The sequence below is a fragment of the Aethalodelphis obliquidens genome, unplaced genomic scaffold, assembly GCF_003676395.1.
Source record: "Aethalodelphis obliquidens isolate GAN/ISIS:26980383/991018 unplaced genomic scaffold, ASM367639v1 scaffold4, whole genome shotgun sequence".
Classification (NCBI taxonomy): domain Eukaryota; kingdom Metazoa; phylum Chordata; class Mammalia; order Artiodactyla; family Delphinidae; genus Aethalodelphis; species Aethalodelphis obliquidens.
In genome coordinates this window covers 81,227,786-81,240,753 of record NW_020837948.1, presented here as the reverse complement: position 1 = coordinate 81,240,753, position 12,968 = coordinate 81,227,786, and the positions used below count along the sequence as shown (strand labels likewise).

The window sequence follows — 12,968 nt, the reverse complement described above, 5'->3', positions numbered from 1 at the left end:
AGCATTGCCATTAGATGGCAATCTAGCATGGATTTCACTGTGGAAAACCATGGCTTAACTTGCTTTTTATCTGACTTTTCTGAAGATACCCATTTCATTAAGGCTTTTCTGTCAATCTCATTCTGACTTAAGTTTTTTTTTTTTTTTTTAATTTTATTTATTTATTTTTGGCTGCGTTGGGTGTTCGTTGCTGCGTGTGGGCTTTCTCTAGTTGCGGTGAGCGGGGGCTACTCTTCGCTGTGGTTCACGTGTTCTCACTGAGGTGGCTTCTCTTGTTGCAGAGCACAGGCTCTAGGCGTGTGGGCTTCAGTAGTTGTGGCACGCGGGCTCAGTAGTTGTGGTTCGCGGGCTCTAGAGTGCAGGCTCAGTCATTGTGGCGCACGGGCTTAGTTGCTTCTTGGCATGTGGGATCTTCCTGGACCAGGGATCGAACCCGTGTCTCCTGCATTGGCAGGTGGATTCTTAACCACTGCACCACCAGGGAAGTCCCCTGACCTAAGTTTTCTGACATGGAAAATGAAATAAACAGCATTATTTCTCTTTTAAAAAATAACCTCCTAATTATTTTATAAACAAATGTATAATAAATATTCATTAATTTTTTAGGGATTGGTAGCTAATGTACATCTAGACATGTATTGGAGGGAAAACAAAGAATGTTATAATTTATATAAGAATATTATTTAATGTATTATATATTTATGTATATATAAAATATATTATATAATATATATGTTTCCTTTTTATGTTACCATTTAGGTTTGGTAAGTTGTTTTCCTTTTTTTGAGAATTCCCATAGCTTATGAAGCCATGGTAAAGCCTTGACTGATTTTGATTTTTATCTATACAGAATTTTGCAGCTATGGCAGGTAAATTATTGAGGTGATCCTCAAAAAATTTTTATAAATGTGTTCTTTAATTATTAGGTAAAGGCTTGTTTTTAGGTTTCTTCTTTAAATAGATCTTTAAGGATTTCTCTTATCTGCTAAAACATGCTGTTGACTAATCATATTTCCTACATATTACATTTAGAAATATCTCAAGGCATCCAATTTGTAACAGTCAAGTTTTTGCCACCTGGCTTTCTCTCTGGTTCCTTATACAAATAATTAATTAGGCAGAGAAAATTTTTATCTAGTTCCAGGAATAGAACTCACGTATAAAGCTTGACTGGTTAAGCTTGGGTCAGAATCCCTTTATGTTCATGAACAAAGCTATCTGTAGCCTCTCTAGTGATAACAGAGATAGAGGGATTGTACCCGTGTGTTGCTCTGTGCACCTCGGGGCTGGCAGAATCAGAGACTTATTAGATCAGTGGGTCAAATGTTCAGCAGTTTTTTGCCACATCCAATCTATTACATAACCAATTATCTCTTTTTTTTCATATGTGTACATATATGTATAAAAAGCCTTTTGTCCTTATCTGTAACATTTTTATAGTTTAAGACTCAATATTTTGGACTTCCCTGGTGGTGCAATTGCTAAGAATCCGCCTGCCAATGCAGGGGACACAGGTTTGAGCCCTGGTCCGGGAAGATCCCACATGCCGTGGAGCAACTAAGCCCGTGTGCTACAACTACTGAGCCTGCGCTCTAGAGCCCACGCGCCCCAACTACTGAGCCCACATGACACAACTACTGAAGCCCGCATGCCTAGAGCCCGTGCTCCACAACAAGAGAAGCCACCGCAATGAGAAGCCCGCGCATCGCAACGAAGAGTAGCCTCCGCTCACCGCAACTAGAGAAAGCCCGCGTGCAGCAAACAAGACCCAACGCAACCATAAATAAATAAAGAAAGAAAGAAAGAAAAAAAGAAGTAGACTATCATAAAGAATAGGAATGTGTTAAAAAAAAAGACTCAATATTTTAACCCCATCTATGATTTTGATATTCCAAAAGAGCCTTTGGTGTGTATCAGTTAGGGTGCCTTTGGCTGCCAGAAGCAGAAATTCCAACACAGTGTGCCTTAAACAAGAAAGGAGATTTGCTGGGTTGCGTAGGTGAAGGAAGCCAGTTACAGCTGGGTAGGTGTGCGTCGGGGCCCTGCTGTACCGCTTTGTCCTCTTTTAGCTCCGCCCTCGCTGAGTTGGTTTCATGGTCAGGAGCAGAGGCAGGCCTCCACTGTGCGCAGCACACATCCGGAGGGCAAGGCAAGCCGTTCTCATGGCTCCCTCTTGAAGAGCAAGGGAACTACTTTTTCACAATCCCTTAGCACACTTTCCCTCATTCTTATTGGCCCTGACTGGGTTACATCCCCACTTCTGAACCAATCCATGTAGGCAGGGCAATGAGATGCCCCTCAGCTTACACCTGGATTTCTGAACTGGTCTTCAGTAGGTGCTGAGATTACCCTTAGGCCAGCGAGGCCTGCCTCTAGAGTAGTTTCAGGTCATTTCTCCTGAAGCTCATGGACTGTGTGGAGAAAATGGAAATCAAAGTAGTGACAAGAGGATGCTGGATAAACACTAGTGCTCAGTATAAAATTATATGCTTAGAATGACATTTCTTACTGTATAAATACTAAAGTTCAGAACATTTTTACATGCTCTGTTTTGCATGTAGTCAATATATAGTATTGTGTTACATTAAAAATTATCCTTTATAGTACTTGTTCATGAGAAATCTATTTTGGTTTGGAGACATATACTCTATAATTTATATTATTAATCTCTTTATTACTATACTGTTAAATATACCATGTTCTTGTTAAAGCAGAAAGTTTTTCTTTGTTTTTATAAATTTATTTATTTGTTTTTGGCTGCGTTGGGTCTTCGTTGCTGCTTGTGGGCTTTCTCTAGTTGCGGCGAGCGGGGGCTGCTCTGCGTTGCAGTGCGCAGGCTTCTCATTGCGGTGGCTTCTCTTGCTGTGGAGCACGGGCTCTAGGTGCACGGGCTTCAGTAGTTGTGGCTCGCGGGCTCTAGAGCACAGGCTCAGTAGTTGTAGCGCATAGGCTTGGTTGCTCCGCGGCACGTGGGATCTTCCCGGACCGGGGCTCGAACCCGTGTTCCCTGAATTGGCAGGCAGATTCTTAGCAACTGCACCACCAGGGAAGCCCAGAAAGTTTTTCTTGAGCCTGCTTAATTTGATGGCTTACAGGCCAGGAAGTTAGGAATTTCCCCATCTGATTAAATGCCATTGAATAATTCTGGTAAATAATGCTAAATGCTCTTGGGAATTATTATAAAATTTTGTGGTAAGCCTTTTTCATCTTGGTGTCTTGTTGTTCTTAATATTTTTAGTGGTTTCCTATTAATTTTTCCTTCTTTCTTTCTTTCTTTTTTTTTTTTTGTGATTAAAGTTGTTTGTGAGGGCTTGATTCTTTTTCCAGTAAGATAGAATCTGAGAATTTATTGATTTCAGATGATCACGTTAGGCCTGATTTATTCAGAGAGGTATAATATATTGCAAAACTTTCCAGTAAATCTTTAGCTGTTGAGATTTAGTTTAAGCCAAATCTCTCTTTTTTTAATTTACTGTTGTAGAGAGGCCAGTGGTACATTCTTTTGCTGCATAGTAAAAAGTTGTTAAAGCTATTTTTAGAAAGAAGTAATTTTTTTCTAGAAATCTTTGAATTTACTACTTTAAAAACTACATCTTAGTATTCGTTTAATGAGAAAACCCATGAGTATGAAAAGATCCTATGAATTCAGTCACATTTCAGAATAACTTTGTGTGAATCACAGCCATACATACATACGTCTAGAAACAGTGCACATGTGTGAGGCGTTTTTTTCTGTCTATTGGCAGTTCTGGGTGCACACAGAGATTCAAGGATGCCTTACACTAATCTGTGGCACCTCTACCCACCCTAAATAATGGCCATCCAATTGGGAAACTATAATTAAAACTTTTAGATGAGTGCTATAAGTATCTTAGCTATTCTCCTAATAAATCTTTGAATGCAACTAATCTTTGAATGCAACCTCTTTCAATCCTAAACTATTAGACCTTAGAGCTGTAAGTAAAGCTTTCCTTCCCCATCTAGCCTGCACGTGGTAGGCACTAAGTTATTGCTTGAGTCAATGAATGGATGAATCCTTGAATGATGACTGTGAGTGCATGTTGTCCTACCATTGTCTTGGCAAAAGTATGGAAATAAACTCCCAACGGGGAGGGAACTGAGTAATCTTACCGGGAATTTAATGTCCATGAACCATAAGGAACCAAGAAATATTTCATGAAGTTGAACATCTTTCACCCACAGTTTGTATTGTGCCAGGAAATATATTAAAAAATTTTTTTTCCTCCTTGTTAATTTTTTCAATCAGTGATTTTTGGGGAAACGTGGTTTGAAGAGATGTAACAGTCTTGGTCTTTTTGTGTATCTCATCTTTTGCAGATAAATGATAAAATTAACAGAAATGAGCAGTCAAAAGGGGAAAGCCCAATTGTGCCTCTAAAAAAATACCTCTTATCTGCCTTCTTTTATTAACTCTTCTGCCTTCTACAGTCCTGTCTTGAAACACCTGATATGCTCATTTGATCTTTTATCCTTGTGTCTAGGATCTGCATAGGGCTGTCACTGGGGTAATTATGGGACATCTCTATATGGGACATCTCTAATTAAACATTGGATATATTCTTTTCTATGTTACATATTATAAAAAAATCTGTGCACATCTTCCTGTCTATTATCCATCCTTAGTTATGTTTCTGTCTGCCTGTATAAGTGTTTGGATTCACTCTTTGAAAGGCTGTCTTAACTGTATAGCTTCCTTTGCTGTAGCAGGGAGGGCAGAGGATTTTGAGTGCAGTGTTTTCAATTGGTAAGTTAACAGACTGGTTAAGGGCATTTCTAAGTTATTTTAATTCTTCTAGTGCAACTCTTTAATCTCTGTCCTCAGCTTAAATGGGGAAACTTTAAAACTTTATGCTTTATCTGTTTATAAAAATAGTATGACTTGTTGGAAATGCAGTAAAGTACAAAAGAAAATAAAGATCATTTGTGATCCTTCTACTCAGTGAAAAATACTCTTAACATTTTACCATTTTCTTTCAGCCTTTTTTCCATGCATTTTTATCATGTTAGATGAAGATAAAATATCTTTCTTACTTTCTCCACTTAATATTATTATATCATAAGTTTTCTCCCTTAACATAATAAGTCAATAAGAACTCTTTGCAAATATATTTTAATATTTTAATAATATTTTAATATTAAATTTAATATTTTATTTCCAGTTTTTGTCAATTAAAAATAATGTTCTAACATTTTTTTTCTGCTTTATTCTTGTATCTGTACTTTCATTGATTTCCCCAGGATTAATCAAACCTTAGAAGTAGAATTACTGGATGAATGAATATCAGTATTTTTGGCCTGTTGATACACACTTGATCTACTATGCTTTGTTGAAAGATTATACAGTTCATAATCTCATTAGTAGATTTTCCAGCTAATTGTTTCATTTCAGAAGTATTTGGATTTTGTTGACTCTTTCAGTTTGAGGGCAAAAATGTATCTCACTCTTTGTACTCACATTTCTTTTAGTCTTACTGAGGGTGAACTTTCTTCATTTGGTTGTTACCATTCTCTTTGAATTGGCCATTTGTATTTGCTGTTTATTTATCAATTAGGATCTTAGTGTTTTGTTTTTATTTAAACTTCTTTGAGATTTTTATTGTATTAATTTTTTGTCATGTTTATTTTTTTTGAGGATAGTAATACATACCTTTTTCATATTTAAGCCTATTGACATTTTCCTTTGTAACTTTTCCCATTTCCGTAAATTTAGGAAGTACTTTTCAATCCAAAGATAGGAGAGATATTCACAAAGTGTTTCCTTTTTTTCTTTTCTTTATGGGTTGATTTTTTTCTTTTATTTCTGTTCTTTTCTTTTCTTTTTTTTTGCGGTACGCGGGCCTCTCACTGTTGTGGCCTCTCCCGTTGCGGAGCACAGGCTCCGGACGCGCAGGCTCAGCAGCCATGGCTCACGGGCCCAGCCGCTCCGCGGCATGTGGGATCTTCCCGGACCAGGGCACGAACCCATGTCCCCTGCATCGGCAGGCGGACTCTAAACCACTGTGCCACCACGGAAGCCCTTCTTTTATAATTAATTCTGACCTATAGAGTTCAGAGTTCAGTTTGAAGTAAGATATTAGGTTTGGGGAATTTTTTCCCCCAAAACCTAGCTAATCATCTTATTCCTTTTGTTCCTTCCATTTTGTGATGCTGCACTTACCTTACATTACAGTTTTATCATAGTAGGCCGTCAGGGTAGGATAGTACTTTGAAATTTCCTTCTCAGTCTTTCCCTCCCTTGACCTAATCTTTTGAGGATTTGCTCATTTGGAACTTTTTTGTGCTACTCTGCTCCTCTTTTGGCTCCTTTCTTCCCTTCTTCTGTTTTTAATTTGCATTTCTGCACTTTTCAGAATTTTCAAAAAGTTAATCCACATGTGAGTTCTTAAAGGCAGCTGCACTGTTATATTCATCATTGTATTCCCTGTAGCCCTTATTGAATTTTTAAAAGTATAACATGAAAACAAGCTCTTCTAGAACACTTGGGAGATAAGAAAAAGCACAAAGACGGAAATAAATTATTCTTAGTCTTACTACTCAAAGACGTCCTGTTATTGTTAAACATTATACTCTATAGAATTTGCTAGGAACTATATAGTATATGTAATATTTTTTTTTTGTGTGTGTATGTATCTATACACACACACACACTCTTGAAACATTCATACATATGTATATGTAAATTTTTTTTTACTGAATGGGAACATCCTATACATACTGTTCTGTTGTGTGCTTTTACTTGTAATAATTCCATGTCTTTTAAACATTCCTCTGTAATTTAAGTCTATTCTTTTAACTTACCCTCCAGTTATTTGGCTATGTACTAAGTAAAATACTGTTATGTGAAAGAAAATGCTATCCTTTCAAAAGCGGTTGAATTTCAGAGTGCTAATATGGACGGAACACCTGTTATCTCTGTTATGACACATGTGTGTGTGTGTGTGTTGTGTCAGCCACTGCAAAATTGTTCTGTGAAGGTTGAATAAGTAAAATCAAAGAAGAGAAATAGGTGATGCATCAGATGTTTTCTAGCGAGCCTAAATGGTTTTGGCCACTTGACGTCTTATAAAGTGGGCAGCATTACAGATGCAGGGTCTGATCTGTAGCTATAGACATCTCAGAAGGAAGAAGGAATCCAGAATGTCTAGGGCGGGAGAAATTAGTTAGATGCCAAATCCAATTTGTGAGGTCGATGGTCGTCAAGTTGGTGTGGTTAGAATTCAAAGGGGTTGCGCCTGGATCCAACTTGGTTCTAGCCAGAAGAGTAGCTTAAGGCACGTCGACCTAAGACTGGAGGGTACAAGTAAGGTGGGAGGAAAGGCTGTGGCAAACGAGAGTCTGGTTAATAACGAAGGGGCTCTGGACAAGGGCTGGGGGTGGGTGGTGACGACAGTAAATACCTGCAAAGTACAGGTTAGCCCTTTAAATTCGCCGCTTTATGTAGATGCAGCCACGTCATCCAGAGCTTTACATCACTGCAGTGCTGGTCAGCATGACCTTTAGTTTGGGACGAGTCCTCAGATGCTGTTGTTTGCATCCCCAAATTCTCATGCTCGAGTAATGTTTAAGTATTCAAGATACCTTTAGTGGACTACAGTGCGGGAGGGTAGAGGAAAGGAATACGTAATTCCAGAGAATTTTGAGAAGTGGCGAAACTACCAGGACCAAAGGGTGTGTTGTCTTTGGGAAAAGATCTCCTCATTCTTGCTCTTTTTCATGGAGACTCAGAAGAGAGAACCAGAGCTTCTCTAACAAACCATTGTGGCTGGAGCAGAAGGTCCAGTGGGGCAGTAGTGAGGAGAAATGCTAAGAGGAGTGCTTCAGCCCGGGGAGAAAGGCCTTGGGTAATAGGAGGCTTAGGAGTTGGGCTTGATCTTGGAAGTATAAGGTTCGCATTGAGAAAGGAGGTACACCCACACGTATCTTTACAACTTTGTCTTTCACACGTGCTACCAAAAAAAGGTTATTTTTCTTTTTTGAATCGCATATATTCCAGTCAAGTAGATTGAAAAGCAGATTATTATCATGCAAATTTTACTTTGAGTTGATTTCCATTTATAAAACTGACAGTGCTTTTACTAAAATTCTGTAGACACAGAGTTGAAAACTTTCGAAAGAAGAAAAAAAAGATCATTAGGCCATTAATTCTCTGCTTTCCTGTGGCCAGTCTCGCAAGTTTATTTCCTTTCTCTTTTGGCTTAGCTATTTACACTGTTTTATGAAACTTGAACGAGGTATTATACCCACAGTGTGGACCCCTGTTGAACATATTAATTTATGTTAGCTTGAAAAATCCTTATGTTTGGTGCTTTATCCTCTATGAAAGAATGAGTAAACGATTTATTATAAGATGTGAAATATCTCATGAGGGGCAGGCTCCAGGAGAACAGGGATCTTTTCTGTTTATCTACCAGCATACTCCCAGCACCAGGCATGGAGCTCGACTCACCAGAGGTGCAGAATACATAGTTGTTGAGTGGGAATAAAAATGTATGAGTGGTTCCTAAGATTTTTTGGAGTTGTGGTATCCTACTGTTTCCATTTCATGGTACTTCCCTGTCTCTCCTCGAAGTTATCCTGTGTTAAATTAAGGTAGATTAATAGAGCATGTGGGAAAATCTGGTGCCATTGGTTAAGACGATTGGAAATACTCTATTTTGTCATTCATAGATTACTGTTGAATGTTCCCTTGACATTTGTGATCTTTATGAATCGTCCAATTTGGGTGCACATAGTTTCCTTACTAGCTTATTTATTATGCATTTTTAAAGAAACAGGCAAAATGTTGATCTCTTCATGAGTGGTACAGGCTGTAAACCAGTTGGGAAGAGCAGTGCTAGCTGACATTTCCATGCTTAGCAAATGACAAGGCTTGCTCTCTGGCTAAGCGGCTCCCTCCTACCCACTGGCTTTGCAGCTCACACTCATCCTATTTCTTCCTTAGGAGACTGACCAGTCTCACCTGTGTTATGAACTTTAGGGGGTCTCTTTGAAAGAGTTATATATTCAGATGTTAAATTCCTGGGTACCCAGAGACTACTGTAATAATTAGAATATAAAGTTTTAAGAAATTACCATGTAATTTGTACTCTTTTCTTTGGTTTTATTAGGTAAAAAAGCTCCCGTTTTGTTTAGTAAAGAAATGATCGAGTCCATGAAGGAAGGTTCAGTTGTTGTGGATTTAGCTGCTGAGGCTGGCGGAAACTTTGAAACCACCAAGCCAGGAGAACTTTATGTTCATAAGGTACAGCACAAAGCTTCCTCTAGCTATGAACCTGTTCCTATATCTTTATTGATTTGTGAGAGGGTGTTTATTGCTTTAAATATGTAGAGAAACTGAGGCCTGAAATTTTCTAAACTTAAAAACAGTCACATTTAAAGCTCCTTTTTTTTTTTTTTTTTTTTTTGCGGTACGCGAGCCTCTCACTGTTGTGGCCTCTCCCGTTGTGGAGCACAGGCTCCGGATGTGCAGGCTCAGCGGCCATGGCTCACGGGCCCAGCCGCTCCGCGGCATGTGGGATCTTCCCGGACCGGGGCACGAACCCGTGTCCCTTGCATCGGCAGGCGGACTCTCAGCCACTGCGCCACCAGGGAAGCCCTAAAGCTCCTTTTGAAATATGTATTTGTGAGTGTGTGTGTATATTTATAAAGATTTGTAATTTCAGAACTTAGCCTTGACTGAGAACTGTCCTAGAAAGAATATGGGCATTTAGTAACAGACCTTTCTGACTGTATTTTTGTTTGTTTAGGGGATTACTCACATAGGCTACACAGACCTTCCCAGCCGAATGGCCACTCAGGCCAGCACCCTGTATTCCAACAACATCACCAAGCTCCTGAAGGCCATCAGCTCTGACAAAGACAATTTTTATTTTGAAGTGAAAGATGACTTTGACTTTGGTACAATGGGTCACGTCATTAGAGGAACTGTAGTGATGAAGGTAAGTGAAGAGATCTGTTTCTCCTGTGTTTTCATTATATATTTGTTTTAGGATTTTTGTTTACAGAACGATCCTATTTTGGAATTGGGATATATTCTAATAAAGTATCAATGTGTTGGGTTTATGCCAATAAAAATTGTTTAAAAATGTAGAACAGTTTAAAGAAAAATAATGCAAGATTTATATACATGTGTGACTCACCTAAAATATGCATTGCTTTTGATAAACAGAAACAAAAAAACAGACAAAAAACCCAGAATTGAATAAAGTAAAAATTAAATATTCCCCCTCCCCCACCTATCTGCTTTTAAGTTTGTTCTGTATTCTTCCTTATATGTTCTGTACACGTACTAATTGTACATCTATGTGTGTATGCATGACACAGACATTATTTATATACATGTGTGATATATATTTATATAAAGTGATATTATAAATTACGTGAATTTCTATATTTATTTAAAATTACTTTTCAAAGAAGAGTTTTTCCCCAACACTGGATTGACTGAATGCTGGATTGACTTTAAAAAGTGCTATTTTTCTGATTTCTGTTAGGATGGCGAAGTGATCTTCCCTGCTCCCACACCGAAAAATATTCCTCAAGGTGCCCCAGTAAAACAGAGGACAGTGGCTGAGCTGGAGGCCGAAAAAGCAGCTACTGTCACGCCCTTCAGGAAGACGATGACATCAGCTTCTGTATATACAGCAGGTGAGGGTCCCATCTATGAAGATTTAGTCCAAATTCTTTGAATTTTGTGAGTTATGTATTAATTGTCAAAATTAGTAAATGAAATGCTGTTGTCCTTTGTTGGATTCCATCAGGACTTGGGCCTGTTAGAAGCAATTTTCACATACATGTCATCTGTCCCACCTCTGTGGACGTGGAGACTGCATTGTGTACCCTCAGAGATGCAGGCACTGGGATAAATGCTGGATTGAATGAGTGTGAAATAATACATAGGCTGTTAATACTTTTATAGAAAACATTTAAAGTATCGTTAATATTTTTATATATATCAAATATAATGAGTATTGATGTATGACAGATTGTGTTGGTGTTAAGTGCATGTAAATGTGGTTATTGGTTTATTTTTTGTGGCTTGTAAAACATCACTTGTGATTATCTGCGCCTCTGGGTAAGACTGGGGAACCAAATATTTGCATTGAAGAATAAACAGTGAGTTATTCACCTAGTAAAAAAAAATTCAATTTAAAAATTTTTATCTCTTTCTTTACAATTTAACATAGATTCTTTGTTTTCTAATTCACCTTCATGAAGGCAGTAAAGAATTATCGTAAAATAATGATAAATATTCATTCTGGCTATGAACTGTTAGAGTCTGAAATATGGATATTTGATTTTAAATTGGTTTCTGTCTCATAGAATGAAGTAAAAATGTTTAGATTTGCTTAGAGCCAAAATAAAAACAAAACAAAAGCAAACTATAAAGAATAAGGACCAGTACAAAGCACACAGAATTCTTGTAGCCTCAGCATTCTCCAAATTCCCATGTGAGTCCAGATGTTTTAAAGCTAAATATGTAACTCTCCTTGAATAAAGAGCAAGTCTCAGCAAAATGACTGAAAAAGCCTTTAGTTGCGAACATTGTGAATAGATGGAGCAGTGTCCCTATTTGCTCTTACTTGTTAAAAAAAAAGAAACCATGTTACTGTTTTGTGCATGGAGAGTATTGTCAGCAGGGTTGTAAATTTCCATTTCTCTTTACAATTCATAAGGAAATGTAGTGAGGCATGAATGATGATTTATTTTTCTAGGTTTCTGTTATGTTTATTGAGTCAAGGTTTATTGCATTTTAATAGATATGACATTGGCATATTCCAGTGAATAAAAGGATGGCCTTATATTTATTTTCTGTACCCTAAAACTTCCTCCTTTATAATAAAACCAAGCGTTTTTCTTGTGTATTTGTTAGGAATCTATTTGACTAGCATTCTTCAAAGAATGTGATTTGCTTTTTTTCTCTTTTCTTTTTTTCTCTGTTTTTCTTTTCTTTTTCCTCTGTTATACAAACTAAATGTAGCACATTTGACATTACTGAATGTATTATAGAAAAGACTTTATTAAATAGTTAATAAGAAAACCTGGGGCTTCCCTGGTGGCGCGGTGGTTAAGAATCCGCCTGCCACTGCAGGGGACACAGGTTCGATCCGTGTCCCGGAAGATCCCACATGCTGTGGAGCAGCTAAACCCATGCACTACAACTACTGAGCCAGCTCTCTAGAGCCTACAAGCCGCAACTACTGAGCCCATGTAGCACAACTACTGAAGCCCACGTGCCTAGAGCCTGTGCTCCGCAACAAGAGAAGCCACTGCAATGAGAAGCCCACGCACCGCAACAAAGAGTAGGCCCTGTTCACCGCAACTAGAGAAAGCCCTCACGCAGCAACGAAGACACAACGCAGCCAAAAATAAATAAATAAAATAAATAAGTTTATTAAAAAAGAAAAGAAAAGAAAACCTTCAGATGTGGGATTTCTATCTTAGATGCCCAACACAATTGACTGCAGGTTATGGTAATTTAGTGCTTCTGAACTAATGTGGGCATTTAATGAGTGCTAGGCATTGTGCTAAAACACTTCACGTGCCTTAGCTCGTTTATTCCTTATAAGTACTCAGTAAAGTGGGCATATTATTATTTTCTTTTTCCAGATGACGACAGAGAGGGTTAATAATTTTACAGATGAGGGTACTGGAGCACAGAGAGGTTAAGTAACTTGCCTGAGATCACACAGCTGACAAGCAGTAGAGCCAGGATTTGAACCAGGCAGTCTGGCTTAAGAAAACATGTCCTTAAATATAACCCTGTACAGCCCTTCTCTGATGTTTAACTGAAACACAAAACAATATTCTGTCTAACTCTCCCTCCAGATGGTTAACAGGCCATCCATTGGAACACTGGAAATCTTGTATGTGGGTAGGAAAATAAAAATTCAAACTACAGAGACTTCCCTGGTGGTCCAGTGGTTAAGACTGCGTGCTTCCACTCC

General features: G+C 38.2%; 1 protein-coding gene across 8 annotated transcripts in view; it reads left to right on the top strand.

Moving 5' to 3' along the window:
• Positions 1–12,968, top strand: part of NNT (nicotinamide nucleotide transhydrogenase) — a 92,724-nt gene that overhangs the window by 36,835 nt on the left and 42,921 nt on the right. For all 8 annotated transcript variants that reach the window (XM_027101146.1, XM_027101154.1, XM_027101153.1 and 5 more), the window contains 3 exons: positions 9,129–9,262; positions 9,768–9,959; positions 10,515–10,668. In XM_027101146.1, the coding sequence (XP_026956947.1) occupies positions 9,129–9,262; positions 9,768–9,959; positions 10,515–10,668 (480 nt within the window). The remainder of the gene's footprint in view (positions 1–9,128; positions 9,263–9,767; positions 9,960–10,514; positions 10,669–12,968) is intronic.